Genomic DNA, 17287 nt, shown 5'->3' on the forward strand with positions numbered 1-17287 from the left:
TTTAGCCTCTGGGGAAATAAGCAGCGACCGGGCATATATAGTCAATATACTTAACAGCCAGTTCTAGTCAGTATTAACAATTGAACCATCAGATCAACCACTGACTCCTTTCACCAAACGTGCAACCGCTTTAATTTTCTCCGTCATCTTCAGCGCATAATCTTCCGTGCATTTTCGCACGAGCTAGCGCGGCTAGCTGTTGATGGGTTTACGGAACACGCCCGTTCCGTGTAATTTAACTAACTAAAAACTATAACTAACTTTTTTGGTAAATAATTTTTATTAAAAACCCCGTTTACTAAATTCATTTACACTTCAGAAATTATTTGAGTTAGTTAACTCTGCTAAAACCTTACAATCTCAGGGTATTATTTATTTATATATTTATTAATTGTTTCACTCATTTTATAATGTTATCATTTATTTTATGGATATATAATTTTACAATTTGGCAAGTAAAAAACGTCATCATGCTCTGTTGCAAAACTAGTGATAAGACAACTATTGTCTTCTTTTTGCCCCGGTCATGTAAATCTTTAATTCATATACTTTGTAATTGTAAATATTCTTTAACGGCGAAATATTATAAAAAATAAAATATAATAAATAATATATAGTAAGAACATACAACTTCTAATATTATACACTAGTGTGAAATAAAAAAATTTTGAGAAATAATTATTTTTATTACATGTGAATCACTAGGTGGATCTGGCATTAAAAATGTAAAGAAAGATGAAAAAAGGAAGGTAAGTTACACAGAGCAAACTATTTAATATTTAATATAGAAATTAAAAAAAAAAAAAGATTAAAAAAGGTAAAAGAAGTCAAACGCTGATCATTAATTTCATAAAAATATCATAAAGAATAAAAAAAACTTACTAGGATGTCATAAAAAAAAAATCAATTAAAAACTGTAAATAAATTATTAACTGTGTAAATTTAAGGAACATAAACTGAAAACTTCAGTCAAAAAGCTTTTATTTTTTGCAAAAAAAGAATAAAATTAAAAAGTTGAAAAGAAAACAATGAGCAAAGCAAAAGTCCGATAAATAAAAATTTTGAGCAAAAAAATAAAACTGACCACAAAAAAGTTTTTTTTTTTTCTTTTCTTAAATATTCAATAAATTTATAAATAAGATAGTTAAGATAAAAATTGTTATACAATAAAAAATATAACAAAATATACATCAACAAATATAAACTTGCACAAGACCCTTAGGTCTTATCATCGAAAACCGCTCGTGAATATTAAGTACATTAAATTAATATGAAATATAAAAATAAATAAACAGAACAATGTCGTAGTAATAATTAGCGAGAACATAAATTTTGTAAGAATACATAAATAAAATTTGTATAAAGAAATTTTTGATACTTAAGATCAAATAAACAATTATAAAAAAATAGATAATAAGTAAGGTAATATTAGGAAATTATTTACACAAAATATAAATATTTTCCTTGGCTAATGACCGGTACCACTACGCCGGTGATACCGTTCATATTCCAATAGTTGGCCATGTTCGTTTTACGATCGGCCGACTGTACCGACCGTACCAACCTTGTTCCAGACTTAAACCATGTTTTTAATTGAAAAAAAAAACTGACTTTGCGCGTGCTTTATTTTTATAAAGATTTTTATAAAAATCTTTAACTTTTAAACAAATGTATTACTTTTTATTGATTTCTATTTATTATAACTTTATTGGAATTCATTAATGAATGATAAGAAATTTTTTTATAGCAAAACAAATTGTTGTGGTACATATATTTTATTTTAAAAGTTAGTAAATGTTTTTTTGAGGATCCTGTTTTAAACAGGGTTTTTCTCACTTTAAAAGTTTACGAAAAGAAAACTTTCATTCTAATCAGAGGCGACTTTACGGAGGATGGGGTGTTTCACCTCCCCAAAGAAGGTGATTTTTAGTTTATAGTTGGTTTTTTTACGAATTTATTTGGCTTGTCGGGTATTTGACACAATTCAGTCGGTTAAATTTTAATTTTAAGGACCTTTTTTTTTTAACGAACCGAGTTGGTTCCTTTAAAGATTTTAACCCCTTCCCCCTCATTTTATTTGTAGAATCGCCTCTGATTCTAGTACAAAAAGAAAATTAAGACTATATTGCTTCCTAGTAAGAGTTTAAAAACGTTTGTTTTATTTTATTTTGTTTACCAAATATTATTTTTTGAATCTAATATTTATTCATCTATCTACCTGTATATATTTTATATACAGAATAATATATATATATATATATATATATATATATATATATATATATATATATATATATATATATATATATATATATATATATATATGTAATACATATATATACATATATATATATATATATATATATATATATATATATATATATATATATATATATATATATATATATACATATATATATATATATATATATATATATATATATATATATATATATATATATATATATATATACATATATATATATATATATATATATATTATTATATATATATAATAATATATATATATATATATATAATAATATATATATATATATATAATAATATATATATATATATATATATATAATAATAATAATAATAAATATATATCTGTGTATATATATATATATATATATATATATATATATATATATAATAATAATAATAATAATAATAATAAATATATACCTGTGTATATATATATATATATATATATATATATATATATATATATATATATTATATATATATATATATATATATATATATTTTTTAACATCTTCGCTTCCAACAAGGCTGCAATCAACCACTAATTAAAGTTGGAAGTTACTAGAAGAGAAAAGATGAAGATTGTAGAGCAAGATAACGATTGACGGACGACTTAAAGGATTGCAAATTATATGAATCAGGAAAGCAAGATGAAGGAAGCGAACTCCAAAGAAATGATGTTCGAGGAAAAAATCTAGACGAATAAAAATTTTTGGAGCACTTAGGAACAGTCACAGAAAAAGGATGAGAATTAATTGAATGACGAGTAAAACGAGAATGAATTTTAGTCGATGGCACAAGACACGCTAGCTCTTTAGAGCAGCGCCCATTATGGTATTTGTAGAAAAGAGAAAGAGAAGCAACGTTAAGACAATGTGATTATGGTTAGAGGTTGGTTGCAAGAGCAGGTCCAACTATATTTACAATACGTTTTTGCACTTTGTCTAAGAGAAAGGGCATCATTAGAAGATCCGCAACAGATATGGCAACAGTATTACATACAAAGAGGGATTTGAGATTTATAGAGATATAGAATAAAATCCGGAGTAAGAAAGTGTCGAGCTCGATAAAGAGATGCAACCTTAGCAGATGCTAATTTTGCAATCAATTTGATATGTGGTTTCTGAGAAAGATTGGAGGTCAGAGTTAATCTTAGAAGATGAAGGGTAGATGACTCATCGATTACATTACCGTTCATTAATAAAGGAAGATTTAAATTATTACGATAACGATTGGCCGAAAAAAATTGAGTTTTATTTGATTTAAAATTCACCAGCTACAGAGAGCCACATGTTGCAGCAGAAGTGAGATTCTTTTCAAGCTCAAATGCCCCAACCAAGCAATCAGATGGTGTTGGCTTCTTATCATGACAAGAATAAATGGTAGTATCATCAACGAACAACGCCACCTTAGATGTTAGAATATCTGGAAGATCGTCAATCTAAATTAAAAAGAGTATAGGGCCAAGGATAGAACCTTGAGGAACCCTTGAAGTTACAGAATATGAAGAGGAGTGCTGTCAATCGAGGACAACTTTTATACTACGATTGGAAAGAAAAGTTTCAATAATCTTAAAGATGTTACCAGATACACCGTAAGAAGAAAGCTTATTAAGAAGATCAGCATGCCAAACTTTATTAAAAGCTTTGGAAATGTCAAGAGCAATAGCCTTAACTTCTCCACCTTTATCTAATGCACGATAAAACCTATCGGTTATTACTGTTAGCAAATCAGCTGTAAAACGAGAATATCGAAATCCATATTGATGATCAGAAAGTAAGTTATTAGATCGCTTTCTAGAATTTTTGAAAATAGTGATAACAAATGCCGCTTTCCAGCATGCCTGAAAACAAGACTCCGATAAGCAGTTGTTAAATAGTCTCGAAACTATTACGACAGCTCCGGAGAACAATTCTGCAAGACTATAACAGGTATGTTGTCCGGACCACAAGCTGTAGAGTCTAAGCAGGAAATCACTTTAGATACAGAAGCTGGAGTAATACAAATGTCAAGAAGTGGACCAACCTGTTTGACGGGTTTATCAGGTAGAACGCAACTAGTAGAATTAAGAGATGATATTGACGAGAGCCTAATTTTTGTGATAAAATACAAAATTTCATGACCTAAGAATAGCGGGCTTTGGCGTTAGACAAAACCTTTTTACAATGGTTTCTAGCAACATTAAATACACGTCTGTTTTCTGGAGAATTGTTTTGCTGATAGAAATGGAATAACGGTTTCGATTAAAAATTGCAGCAGCACAATGTGAGAAAAACATAGAGAAAAGTGAGGCTTGACCTGAAATTGTCGAGAGGGAATAAAAGATTCCATGCCAGCCTGAATCCACGAAGTTATGTAAGAAGCACATTTGTCAGCAGAAAGATGAAAGATTTCTACCCAAGAGCCATCCCGAGGAAAATCACGGAAAGATTCCCAGTCAGCTTTAAAGTAGTTGTGAGAGGTACGATGATAGAAGGATTCTGATGATTAAGAAGAATGAGATAATTGCTTTAGATAGATCAAACTGTAATCAAAAGCACCTAAGGGGGAATGTGGAGAAACAGAGCACTGATCAGATACAAGACATAAGTCTTGTTTCTGGTCCTATTCAGTGATTCGGGTTGTCTGAAAAGCGAGTTGGAAAGTTGACTATTTGAGTTAGGGATTAAAAAAGGCAAAAGTTGTGCCTGCAAAAGCTTTTACGCCTGCAGTCACTAACAGTAGAGCCAAGCCATTCAGTGTGATGAGCATTAAAGTCAGCAATTACTACAATATTGGCTGATGGATAAAGAGAGAGGACACGGTCAATTTAATCAGAAATAACATTAAAAAAAGTGCAGTCTCGAGATGAAGGAGAGCGATATAGAACAAAGTGAACAGCAATAGAGTGGAGTGGTGCTAAACGTTAGTGAATGATAGGTTTAGAGAACTTGGTGATGACGATGGTTTTTTGTGTTTTATAGTTTTTGGTATTTTAGTCATTTTGAATTTTTTAAATAACTTGACTCAAAGCATAGATAGTACTCAGTACACTATTTAATAGTCCAAGCAGTTGCCATAACACTAAGTTTTAGAGCTGTACCCTCATTAGGAGATAATATGATGAGTTGCCTTATCATAAAAATAGACACAAGCAAAACCCATGCATCAAGTCAAGAAGATCCAGCATTCAACATCCTGAACTGGAAACAATTTATTAAAAATACATCTGCGTATTAATACCAGCTTAAATATATATAATAATGTATTAAAGTATGTATGTGTATGATAGTATAAATATATACAAATGTAAAAAAATATAACCCTTAATATATATAATAACGTATAAAAGTTTATTCCAAATAAATTAAACCAATTAAAAGTGGTTTACTTTGTTTCTCTCTCTTGTTTATTATTTTCCGCCACTTTCTTTTTGATATATTATGAATTTGACGATCAGTTAAGTAAACTTTTTGTTTTAATGGAATAATGCAAAAATTTAGATTACAACTTCGTTTCAAATTTTTTTTAAACCATTCCAGAAAACTACAATCATTTGAAAAAAAAATAAATGATTTTATAACAAACAGGCATGTAATCGATTTCTTGTGATAGATGGCACAAAAGCTTCTTGGTTATTATGCTATCAATTACTTGTTCTTAAACATCTTAAAAATGGACCCAGCATTATCTCAATTAATCCATTTTTAGTCACTTAAAAACTTTTTTTTTCTTTTAGCAAACTTCGCTTTTATTTCTTAACTACTAAACTTTTTTAACTATTGAGCAAAACTTTATCAGAATAAAACTTTATATAGGCATTTTAAAATTCATAACGTTCATAAATTTCGCGAAAACAAAAAAGGTACAAATAGGTACACATTTATTCCTAAAACAGTCCGAAAAAAGCGTCAATATACCAATACTGGAAGGAAAGGATAAGTAAATTATTTAATTAAAATTAATAACAACTATTTTCGGAAAATCTCTAAAAAGATCATTTTTATTTTATGAGGTTTGTTGTAACCAAAAATCCCTGTTTTTGTTTCCTAAAAATAAACCAGCCCATTCGAAAGATTGTATGATTTCAATTCATTTAAAATATAAGACTTATTTATTTTCGCTTTCTGTTTCTTCTTTCTTGTGATGCAAAGAAAGCACTTTACCCATAGCGACTGTACGTCCTAGAATTCAATAAGAAAGTTAAATTAATAATTCTAAACAAACTCATAAAAATAAAAAAATTATTGCAATACGTCGTTCTAATAATTTGCAACTATTTAAGCAAAAATTAAAACGTTGCAAAGTGAATAAAATTTACCTTCATCGCGAAGTGTGAAACGTCCCATAGGTGCAAAGTTTGCAAATGTTTCCATGCAAATGAGATTTGCAGTTTTAAATCGAGCAACAGCAACCGTATCTTGTTTAATGAACCTGTCATACAAAACAGATATAAATTTAAACAGATCTTAAAAAGAAATGGATTTTAATCCATAATTGAATAGCTGGTTACCTTGGTCGTTGTGCGCTTTTCTCTCCGGTTTTTTTGTCTATTGTATGAATTAAACCCTAAAAATAAAAACGACGTAATTGAAAAAAGTTATTATAAAATTAACTTTAATATGTTTTTCTATAAACTTTAAAAAAATTGGTTTAACATAAATTTTTGAGAATTGTTGAACAGCTGAATATGAAATTTACCAAGTTCATGATAATATATCAGTTCAGTATTTTCCATAACTATAACCTTAATCTATGTGTCACCAAAAAAAGAACAACTACAAATCATTTTAATCTTAAGTGAAGAATGAATGCGAAGAAAAAGATTTCCAGTAATCTTTTTTACAGTTGAAGATGTTTGATAATATGAAGTAAAGAGTATTTTTAAAAGACTCTGCCATTCACCAGTTTCTACTTTAGAGTTAAATGAACATGTAGCTACCAGTTTGATTTTATTTAACTAATTTGCACTAATCAACTGCACAGTACAAAATTATATGCATGTTACAAGTTTTAAGATATTCAATATTTTCACTCAATTGAAACAAAGTTATTAAATTTTTAAAAGGAAATCCCTTGGGAAATCTTAGTAACTAGTTGTGTTTACTTCATAAATAAACATCAAAAAGTTTTCTTATAATTATTTATAAATATTAGAAAATATCATACATATCCTTTTAAAACATATTTTATGAAATCAACACAACTTATCTTGGCACATAGATATTCTTTTAAAACATTTTATATGAAATAAACACAACTTATCTTGGGACAAAAGAATCTTTTTAAAACAATTTTTATGAAATAAACAAAAAAAACAAAGGTCCTCTCCCTTTTCTCCCTTTTTCTCGTTAGCTAAACTATATTGATTTCTTTGCAAAAGTAAAGTATAAGGAATCGCGTTGTTGCTTTCGGTTTGATACATTTTTAAAATGATATTTTTTAAAGGTAGACTCGTTCTAAGTTTGTATAACTAAACCGTCGCTTTTTTTTGGATAAATAATTGACGCCAAGTGAAGTGATATAGAATACTAATTCTTTAAGATCTTTTCCTTCTAATATAGATTTGGCTCAATTATACCATGTTTTATAAGCGGGTGTTAATGCTCTTTCAAAAGTTGCTGTAGTAACAAGGGGAACTTAAGGCGTTGGCGAAAAAATGGGTTTGATTTGTTCGCAATAAAGAAGAGCTTCAATAAAAGTTTCAGCATTTTGCAATCAAATTTAAATCAGCTGTCATTATTTTACAAATGTCTTCTGGTAAGAAAGATGGTAAGACTTGAAAAGGAACTGTTTGTCCGAATTGATTATGATAGGGCGAATTTGTATTTCCTTTCATTTCAAAATAGGGGGTTTCTATTGAACTTATAAGCGAGCGACTTATTTGTATTTTAGAGATTTTAAATTTATTTCAAACGAATTTCGCTCAAGCGATAGCATGCGCCAAAAAGTGTAATAATTGTGATAATAATCATTAGGGATGCAGGAAGGTTGATAAGCATTGTTAATTCTTTTTTGATAGGTATAGACATTGGTTCCTTCAAAGATAAAATTACTAAAACTTATATTATTTAAATTTAAGTTGAGTAAATTTTGAGGTAAATTATGATTGATGCTTTCCGCAAAAATGAACAACATTTTAAATTCTCGTTCAGGCCAAATGAAATGGCTTACATTAAAATACGGTATGAGTAAAGATGATAGAGATATGTTTTATAATGTAAATCAATAATATTTTCTTTCAGTTGTATTGGTCAAAAAAAAGTTGATAAAAACAGCTAAGCAGCTCTGTTGGCTCGGCGCTCGGGCTATACCCTCTTTCAGCCCAAAGGTATCAAGTTGTAATAGTCAAAGCGTTTGTTAATAAAGACAAAAAACCTTCCAATGTTATTTTCTCTGGTGTGTAGAAATCGTTAAGATCAGTAACGTTAACCAAATCGTTCCAAATTTTCCATAACGCGAAAATATTGATAGGAAAAATTTTATTACTGATCACATTTTTGACACATACATTACCTTCTGAATAAATTGTATTTGCAATAGACATTATTTTCAATAAAAAAAAGCAATTTGCCAAGGCACAACGTGTTTGCTTTTGTTTCTTTTTTACCCTCAGCCTTAGGTAATATATTATTAATATAAACATCCAAATCAACACTTAAAGTGATAGCTCTGAAGTGTCCAGAACTAACGGTCCAGTTATTACAAATTGTTTAACTAGTTTTCCTCCATAGTTAGGTGTTAACATAATATGAATAAAGAGACGATCAGGTCCTACTATATTATTTAAAATAACTTCTCTAACTGGACTTAAAGTCTTAAAGTAGGCATGTCACTCACTGTCACTAGCGGGTGGTTTACATAGGTTAGGAAACTTTTGTTGGTTTGAGTGGACAATAAAAAGTTGTACAAATTGTCGTATATTGATTTTTGCTGTAAGTAATCATATTGTATTAAATTAGTAAAATCTTCTACGACAAAGTCAGCAGAGGATGTTCAATTTGGAAAAAATCCAAAATAAGATAATCCTCGTTTATTTGATTTAGCTCCAATAGTTGATCGAATAGGATAAGGACAAGATGGATTGTTATTATCAAAATTTACTTTTGATTTTTTTAAATACCATACAAAATTATAATTAGGAGCAGAGATGTTTGAATAACTTTGCAAATATTCCTTAACGTTGTTGTTTGCATCTACACTTAATTTTGAAATGACAGTTTTTTTGAAATGTTCGAGACTCTTTGCCACTGTCATTTAGATTGCATTTTTCTTTTTTACAACTACTACCATCGTCACTGCCCAAGCAAACTATTATCACTTGTTCTATTAATCTAATCTTTATCCTGCGTGACTATTAACTAAACTCTAACTTGGGTGATGCAGCTTATCTTGCATCTGTTTACTGCAACTGTTCCTAATACTCAACCTTTTATTCATTTAGATTTTTCCTTGAACATCAATGCTTTAGAATTCTATCATGTCTTTGTACTTTCCATTTCATTATACACGATTTTTACAGTTGTTTAAGTGTTCTCTCTTTATAACATACACAAATACTAAAAAAAAGTTAGTCAGTAATTGGTCATTATAATTTGTTCATTTAGTGGTCATAATAAAAGTTTATTGAAAAAAATATTTTATAATTTGTTAAATTACAAAACAAATGTAAATATAAATCAGGTAATAAAAATTTCAAAATATAATATAGTATATGCTTCTTTAAAATCTTCTCCTAAACTACCAATATTCAATAAACAAATAGTTCATACAATTAAAATAAAATTTTGTAATATATAACGTCTATTCACAAAAAATCCGGACTGATTTCAAATGTACACAAATTGTTCTAAATTTCGAATTTTGAATTCGAAATTTTTAAATTTAATCGGTCAACAACAACAGTTTCATTTTGTGGCAAAATTGAGTTTAAATAATTAATTCAAATAAACATGGAGCATCTAAAAGAGAACGATGTTAGAAATGTAATTGGAAATTTTTATAAACAAAACATAAACAGTGGAAAGAAATTTACAGTGGATCATTTTAAGAAAATGGGAATCGCTAAATCTACAATTTATGACATAATTAAAAGGTCTGAAAATAATTTGCCAATGAATAGAAAAATCGGTTGCGGCAGAAAACCTTTTAAAATTACACCAGAAAAGAGAGAGTCCATGATTGCAAGAGCAGAAGAGAGAATCGGGATTTCGCAAAGAAAATTGGTACTAAAATATAAGATAAGCGTTTCATACGTAAATAGATTATTAAGTATGCATGGACTAAAGTATACCAAAAGAAAAAATGCACCAAAAACAACAGAAAAGCAAGAAATTAAACAAAAGAAAAACTTATTAAAACTTTCAAAAACTTTTTTGAAGCCATCAAATGAGTTTGAAATCATCATGGACAATGAATCTTATTTCTGTGTAAATGGTGCAAATTGTTCACAAAACTCTGGCTACTATACAAAGGATAGTTCTCAAACTGATCCTAACATTAAATTCAACTTCAAAAAAAAGTTTGACGAGAAAGTTCTCGTTTGGATTGCAATCAGTCGTTTCGGTCATTCATCGCCGTATTTTGCTGTAAAAAACTGTGCACTGGATGCAAAAACTTATTCTAAAGAATGTATTACAAAAAGACTTCTTCCATTTATAAATTCCAAGCATCAAAACATGAAAATTTTATTTTGGCCTGACGGAGCGAGATGTCATTATGCAAAACACACATTAGAAACTTACAACACTTTAGGTATTAACTTTGTCGACGCTAAAGATAACCCCCCAAATGTACCGCAGTTAAGGCCAATTGAAAATGTTTTGGGCACATTTAAAAGCAAAAGTTTATGGAAATGGATTTACTGCGAAAAATCTTGACCACCTTAAGAATAGAATTCGATTAAAGTTGAAAGAGTTTGATCCAGACTACTTTTTCAACCTAATGGATTCAGTCAAAACTAAAGTTCGAAAAGCCCCTGATTTAGGACCACTTTCGGTTATGAAATAGTTAACAATGTCCAGTCACTCATTTTAGTTAAAATTTTTGTCAAAAATCGATTAATTTTGTATTCAATTAAGAACAATTTTTCATTCCGGATTTTTTGTGAACAGACGTTATAACATAAACCCCTATGGTATCAAATGTTACATTATAAATAAATGCTATATATTCATATAGTATCAAACCCAATAGTATAATACAAAGTAACTAAAGCATCATATCCTGTATTAACTATAATCAAAAAAAATTTTGAATTGAATTAAAAAATTACTTTCTGAAAATATAAAACAAAGGTTTTCAAAACTTACAACAAGTATGACTTCTTCAACTGCATTATGAATATGAAGAACTCCTTTGTAACCTGCACATATGATAGATTTGTGTTCTAATACTACAATTTGTGCATCAAATACTCTTGCAGTATTACAGAGATGATCTGGGTGACATAAAACAAAACCAGGCACAACTTCATCTTCCTCAATGCCAGATAATTTTAGCTTAACATTCTCTCCAGCTTTACATATATTTTTTTCAACTTCATCTGCACCTGTTATACCTATGACTTTTACTGAATTTCTATTTGGCATTAAAGTGCAAGTGTCCCCTTTACGTATAATTCCTGACTCAATTTTACCAATAACTATTGTGCCCATGTCTTTATAACGCTCACTTACTAAAACTTTAATTGGATCATCATATGGCCATTTAAAACTAGGTAATTGATCTAAGTGTTCTAAAAATGAAGGACCTTGATACCAGGGGCATTGTTCCAAAGTAAGACGATCTTTTAAATTTAGTCCAGTAAAACCAGAACATGGCATATAAATTGTTTCTAAGTAAAACAAAATTTTACTTAAAAAATAATATATATATATTTTATATATATATATATATTTTATATATATATATATATATATATATATATATATATATATATATATATATATATATATATATATATATATATATATATATATATAATAAAAATGATAATAATTATAATATTAATATAAAAATTAAAGATTTAATGATTGCACTTTAATCTGCAAATATATTGCAGATTAAATTTTGCAAATACACACTTTAATCTGCAATCAGCAGCATTTAAATCTTTTCTTTTTAGTACTTGCAAATTAATCAAAACTTTTTTTTTTAACTTTAAAAGTTAAGTTATTGTTGTATTAGTTATGCAACTTGAACTGTATATCACAGAATTAACACAGCTTTTGTATTGCTAATTGTCTTATTAAAAAAATCATTAACATTTTATTTTTAAATATATTTTATATATGTTTTACAAATAAAGTTTAATTAGAAAGTTTTATGTTTTTATATGCAATTTTAACTCAGGTAGAAAACAATATCGACGTAACATTGGCGCAATATTGGGTATCTTGGCCAAGATATCCAATATAGCGCCAATATTGTCAAGCAATATTACGCCAATATTGCCTTACCAATATTGACAAACAATATTGCGCCAATATTGGCACATCAATTTTGGCCAATATTAGCATACCAATATTACCCCATTATTGAATACCAATATTGGCACAATATTACCATGCCAATATTGATATGCCAATATTTGTGGAACATCGTTTGTATTGGCCTGATATTAAATAGTTAATATTGGCCAATGTTTACACTTTTACATGTTGGTATGCATGCATAACATTATGAGATATTCATAATGTCCTTCAGTTTCTTAAATAGAAAGTGTAATAGCATCTTATTTTGAAGTCTAATAGCATATTTTTACGTAAACAGACGTCCATCTGTTATTAATTTTTTACAAAAAAAAAAATCAGATTTTAAAATAAAATTTTTAAGTTATAAAAAAAAAAGAAAAGAAGTATTTTTAGTTTACAGTTTTCACTAGTTTTTATTTACAGAATGAATCACGAGAAGAAGTGATTGTAATTGATTAAAGACAGATTGTATTACAAGAAGAAGTGGTTGTAATCAATTTAAAACAGATTGCATCACAAGAAGAAGTGGAAAATATTACTATAATATAAGTAGCAAGATTAAAATAGTAAGTTAGCTCTTATACAAAAATATTTTGAGTAAATTTTATCTGTAAGATATATCTTCTATAGTCTTTTTATTTTGTTAAAGATATTCATTTAAGAAATAAATACGTCATAATTTATCCTTTACTAAGTTCGTTAATACCTAGATTAAATAATGTATTGTTATTGTTTCTAATTGTTATATGATTTTAAATTTATGCATAACATAATTTTATTGTTATTTATATTACAATTTTATAATATACTATAATTCAGGCACCCCTGCTTGACACCTAATAATGTCAACCCTATGATACTGGGATAGTTCTTCCCAAATTTGTTTTATTGGGGTAATGTTTCATATATTTTCTTGAATGACACCTCATATGGTGTTATTCAAGAAAATATATGAAACATTATATATATATATATATATATATATATATATATATATATATATATATATATATATATATATATATATATATATATATATATATATATATATATTTAAATGTTTTAGCCAAAACCTTTTTAACAAATATGAGTAAATGTTCCAGGTAACAAAAGAAAAACTATTCAAACTAAGATGAGTAAAATATATTTATTAGTTAAATTTTGACAAATATTTAAAATTTATTCTCTAACACAGAAGGCCTTTCATATAAAATCTTCAGCTGAGTATGAGATTTACAAAACTATAAAAAAACTCTTTATATTGAACTTTCTATAAAAAGTTTAAAAAGGAAGTAAGATTTATATAAAAAACTATAATTAACAAAAATATAGCATAACTTGATACTTGGTAAGAAAAATTTTAAAAGTAATGTGAAAATAATTACTTCCTGTTTATATGCTCATTGTATCATGTCCCTGTTTATGTAGGTGAGCTTCATAAATAAGAAGTAAATACTCATTTGAGAGCTTTAACATTGGAAATAATTTTAAAAAAGGTTTATTTTTATGGCAATTGAAAACATGCTGATCAAATCTATCTGAACCAATACCTGTTCTGCATGTGTAGATGTGTAGATTAGTTCTTAACCTTAGGTTATTAGTTTTACCAATGTATGTTGTTTTTCCATCGCATCCATTACATGATAGAAAATAAATAATATTTTTTGAATTACATGATATTGAAGTTTTAATGTACCATACTTTACCAGATGATGTGGTAAAATGGTTAACAAACTGAAGATACATAGTACATAACTTACAATGTTTTGATACACATTTTAAACATTGCATTCATTATTAATAAAAACTGGTTTGTTATCAAAACTTGATGTACTTATGTACATCAAGTTTTAATAAGAAACCAGTTTTGGCATTGTGATAGTACAATAGAAGTGTTTTCAAAAACTGATTTTAATTTATTGTCTAAAACAGATAGTTTCAAAATACCAAGTAGAGTAGTTAACAAATTTTCAAAATTAATATTTGCAAAATTTATAGTTACAAAAGATATAATTTTGTTCTTTTCTCTTTTTTGAGGTGCTGATCCCTGTAGTCGAGCTTTAAAAATTCCATTATTAATAATTTTTACTGGGTAATTACATTGAACTAAAAATTGTTTTAGTTGTTAAAGTCTGATTTCCATTTTTGTTGGATTAGATACAAAACAAATTATCCATTTAGCTAATGTAAAAGGTATATTTTCCTTTGTGTGTTTAGGGTGATGGCTTTTGTAATTTGTGGGAATTTGTAGGTTTATAAAAAATATCTGTTTCAATAATGTTGTTATCATGTAGAATAACTGTTATGTCTAAAAAGTTTAAAAGTTGGTACTGTGTGGTTTTCGTATATGAAATTTTAGATTGTTCTTCTGTATATTTGATTTTGGGGAGTAAAGAATTGAGACACTTTAACAGCAAATTAACATTAACTGATTTTAATAAAGCGACAAAACCATCATCCGTGTATCTTTTGAAATTTTTTTGAATATTCTCGCATTCAATTTTATTGAAGAAATTTGGTAAAACTTTAGAAAATATTTTCACTTCTTCAAGATATCCTACTACTAAACAAGCATATGGTGGAGCCATTTTTGTTCCCATAGCTGTTCTGATTAGTTGATTGAAAAACTCATTATTAAAAGTAAAATTATTGTTCTTTAAAATAAAATTCACCCTTTCTAAAATAAAAGCTTCTGAAAATCTGATAGGTAAATCATCACATAGTTTACTTATCCAAAATTTAATTGCTTCTAAACCTAGTTCATGAGAAATACTGGTATAAATATTAGAAATATCAACACTGTATAAAGTAGTATTTTGATACTCCATATTATTAGGTAGTACTCTAAAGAAATGCCAATCATCTTTGATATATGTTGTTAATTTTGGTACGGAGGTGATAAAATTTTTTCAACGAGTTCATTAAGGCGCTGGGTAGGCAAAAAAGAACCTCCAACTATTGGTCTTCCATTTAGATCATTGGGGCATAAATATTCAATATATTCTTTATTAGATTCTTTTATAAAATTTTCTATTGTATTGGATTTGTGAATTTTCAGTAACACATAAAAATTGCTAGTTTTCCATTCATAGTTTTTGAGATAAGTAATTTTTTTTTTGTTAAACATTCTTTAAATTTATTCACGTGATTTTTAAGTTTCTTAAAACATATTTCATCTTTGTTACTATCAACTATTTTATATGTTTCAGTTAATAAATGGTCATGGTACACAAGTTTATCTCTATAGTAATCTGCATCCATCAGAACTAAACAGCCTCCTTTATCAGCAGGTTTAATGATTATTTTGTTGTTACTCTTTAGTTCCTCTAAGGCATCGCGTTCCTGTTTTGTAATGTTATATTTTACTTTCATTTCACCAGGAATTAAGTTATTTATTTGTTGTACAATGCTTGATAAAAGAGGATTCGATGTGAACATTTCCCGATTAGATTTATCTTTTACTAAGGATTTATCGCTGTATTCTTCATCATAAAACTGTTAATGGATGATCAATTCTCTCAAATGAGAACTTACTTCTTATTTATCGCTCGCCTACATAAACAGGGACATGATACAATGAACATATAAACAGGAAGTAAATATTTTCACATTACTTTTAAATTTTTTCTTACCAACAAGTATCAAGTTATGCTATATTTTTGTTAATTATAGTTTTTTATATAAACCTTATTTACTTCCTTTATAAACTTTTTATAGGAAGTTCAATATAAAGAGTTTTTTATAGTTTTGTAAATCTCATACACAGCTGATGTTTTTATAAGAAAGGCCTTCTGTGTTAGAGAAAATTTTTTTAAATATTTGTCAAAATTTAACTAATAAATATATTTTACTCATATTAGTTTGAGTAGTTTTTCTTTTGTTACCTGGAACATTTACTCATATATATATATATATATATATATATATATATATATATATATATATATATATATATATATATATATATATATATATATATATACAAATTTTTTTAATTTTATATAAAAACATTTCATTATTTAAATTTAAGACATGTTTCTAATATATATAGTCATCATCAGTTATATATATAGCCAGCATCATATATACAAAATATATTTGTTAAAAACGGTAAAAATGTAGGAATGTGACACTTGCAAAAAGTTAAAACCCACACCTAACAGTGTTGCATAATATTGATAAGAACAAAGCATCAAAACCTGAAGATGTAAACAATTATTTTGTTCTTTCTGAAATTAAACTAAACACAAAAAAATTTGTAAAGAAGAAATCTAACAAAAAATTACAGCCCTGCAGGATTTCGTCGTAATCAAATATTGAGTCATTAATGTGATGTAGACCTTAATTGAATAACAATTCTTGGAGAAAAAATTTTTAAAAATAAACTAACATACTACTTATATTTTTAAGTAGACACTATCTGAACTGAAGCTATTCGGTGTAGTTAAAGTGAATTACAAATTATTTGAATTCTTTTATTTGGAATTAGCATGATTTTATCAGCGTATTATGTCCAAACAAGAGCTTTAGATGTTATAATTTTTTTTGCTTCAGGTTTTTGT

At 27.4% G+C, this 17287-nt stretch overlaps 1 protein-coding gene across 2 annotated transcripts in view; it reads right to left on the bottom strand.

Moving 5' to 3' along the window:
* Nucleotides 1-6224: 6224 nt before the first annotated feature.
* Nucleotides 6225-17287, bottom strand: part of LOC100199809 (eukaryotic peptide chain release factor GTP-binding subunit ERF3A) — a 45128-nt gene continuing 34065 nt past the window's right edge. For both annotated transcript variants that reach the window (XM_065803042.1, XM_065803043.1), the window contains exons 9-12: nt 11562-12085; nt 6764-6819; nt 6572-6684; nt 6225-6434 (exon numbers count right to left, since the gene is read on the bottom strand). In XM_065803042.1, coding sequence (XP_065659114.1) covers nt 6361-6434; nt 6572-6684; nt 6764-6819; nt 11562-12085 — 767 coding nt within the window. In that variant the 3' untranslated portion in view covers nt 6225-6360. The remainder of the gene's footprint in view (nt 6435-6571; nt 6685-6763; nt 6820-11561; nt 12086-17287) is intronic.

The sequence above is a fragment of the Hydra vulgaris genome, chromosome 08 (genome assembly GCF_038396675.1).
Source record: "Hydra vulgaris chromosome 08, alternate assembly HydraT2T_AEP".
NCBI classification, from domain to species: domain Eukaryota; kingdom Metazoa; phylum Cnidaria; class Hydrozoa; order Anthoathecata; family Hydridae; genus Hydra; species Hydra vulgaris.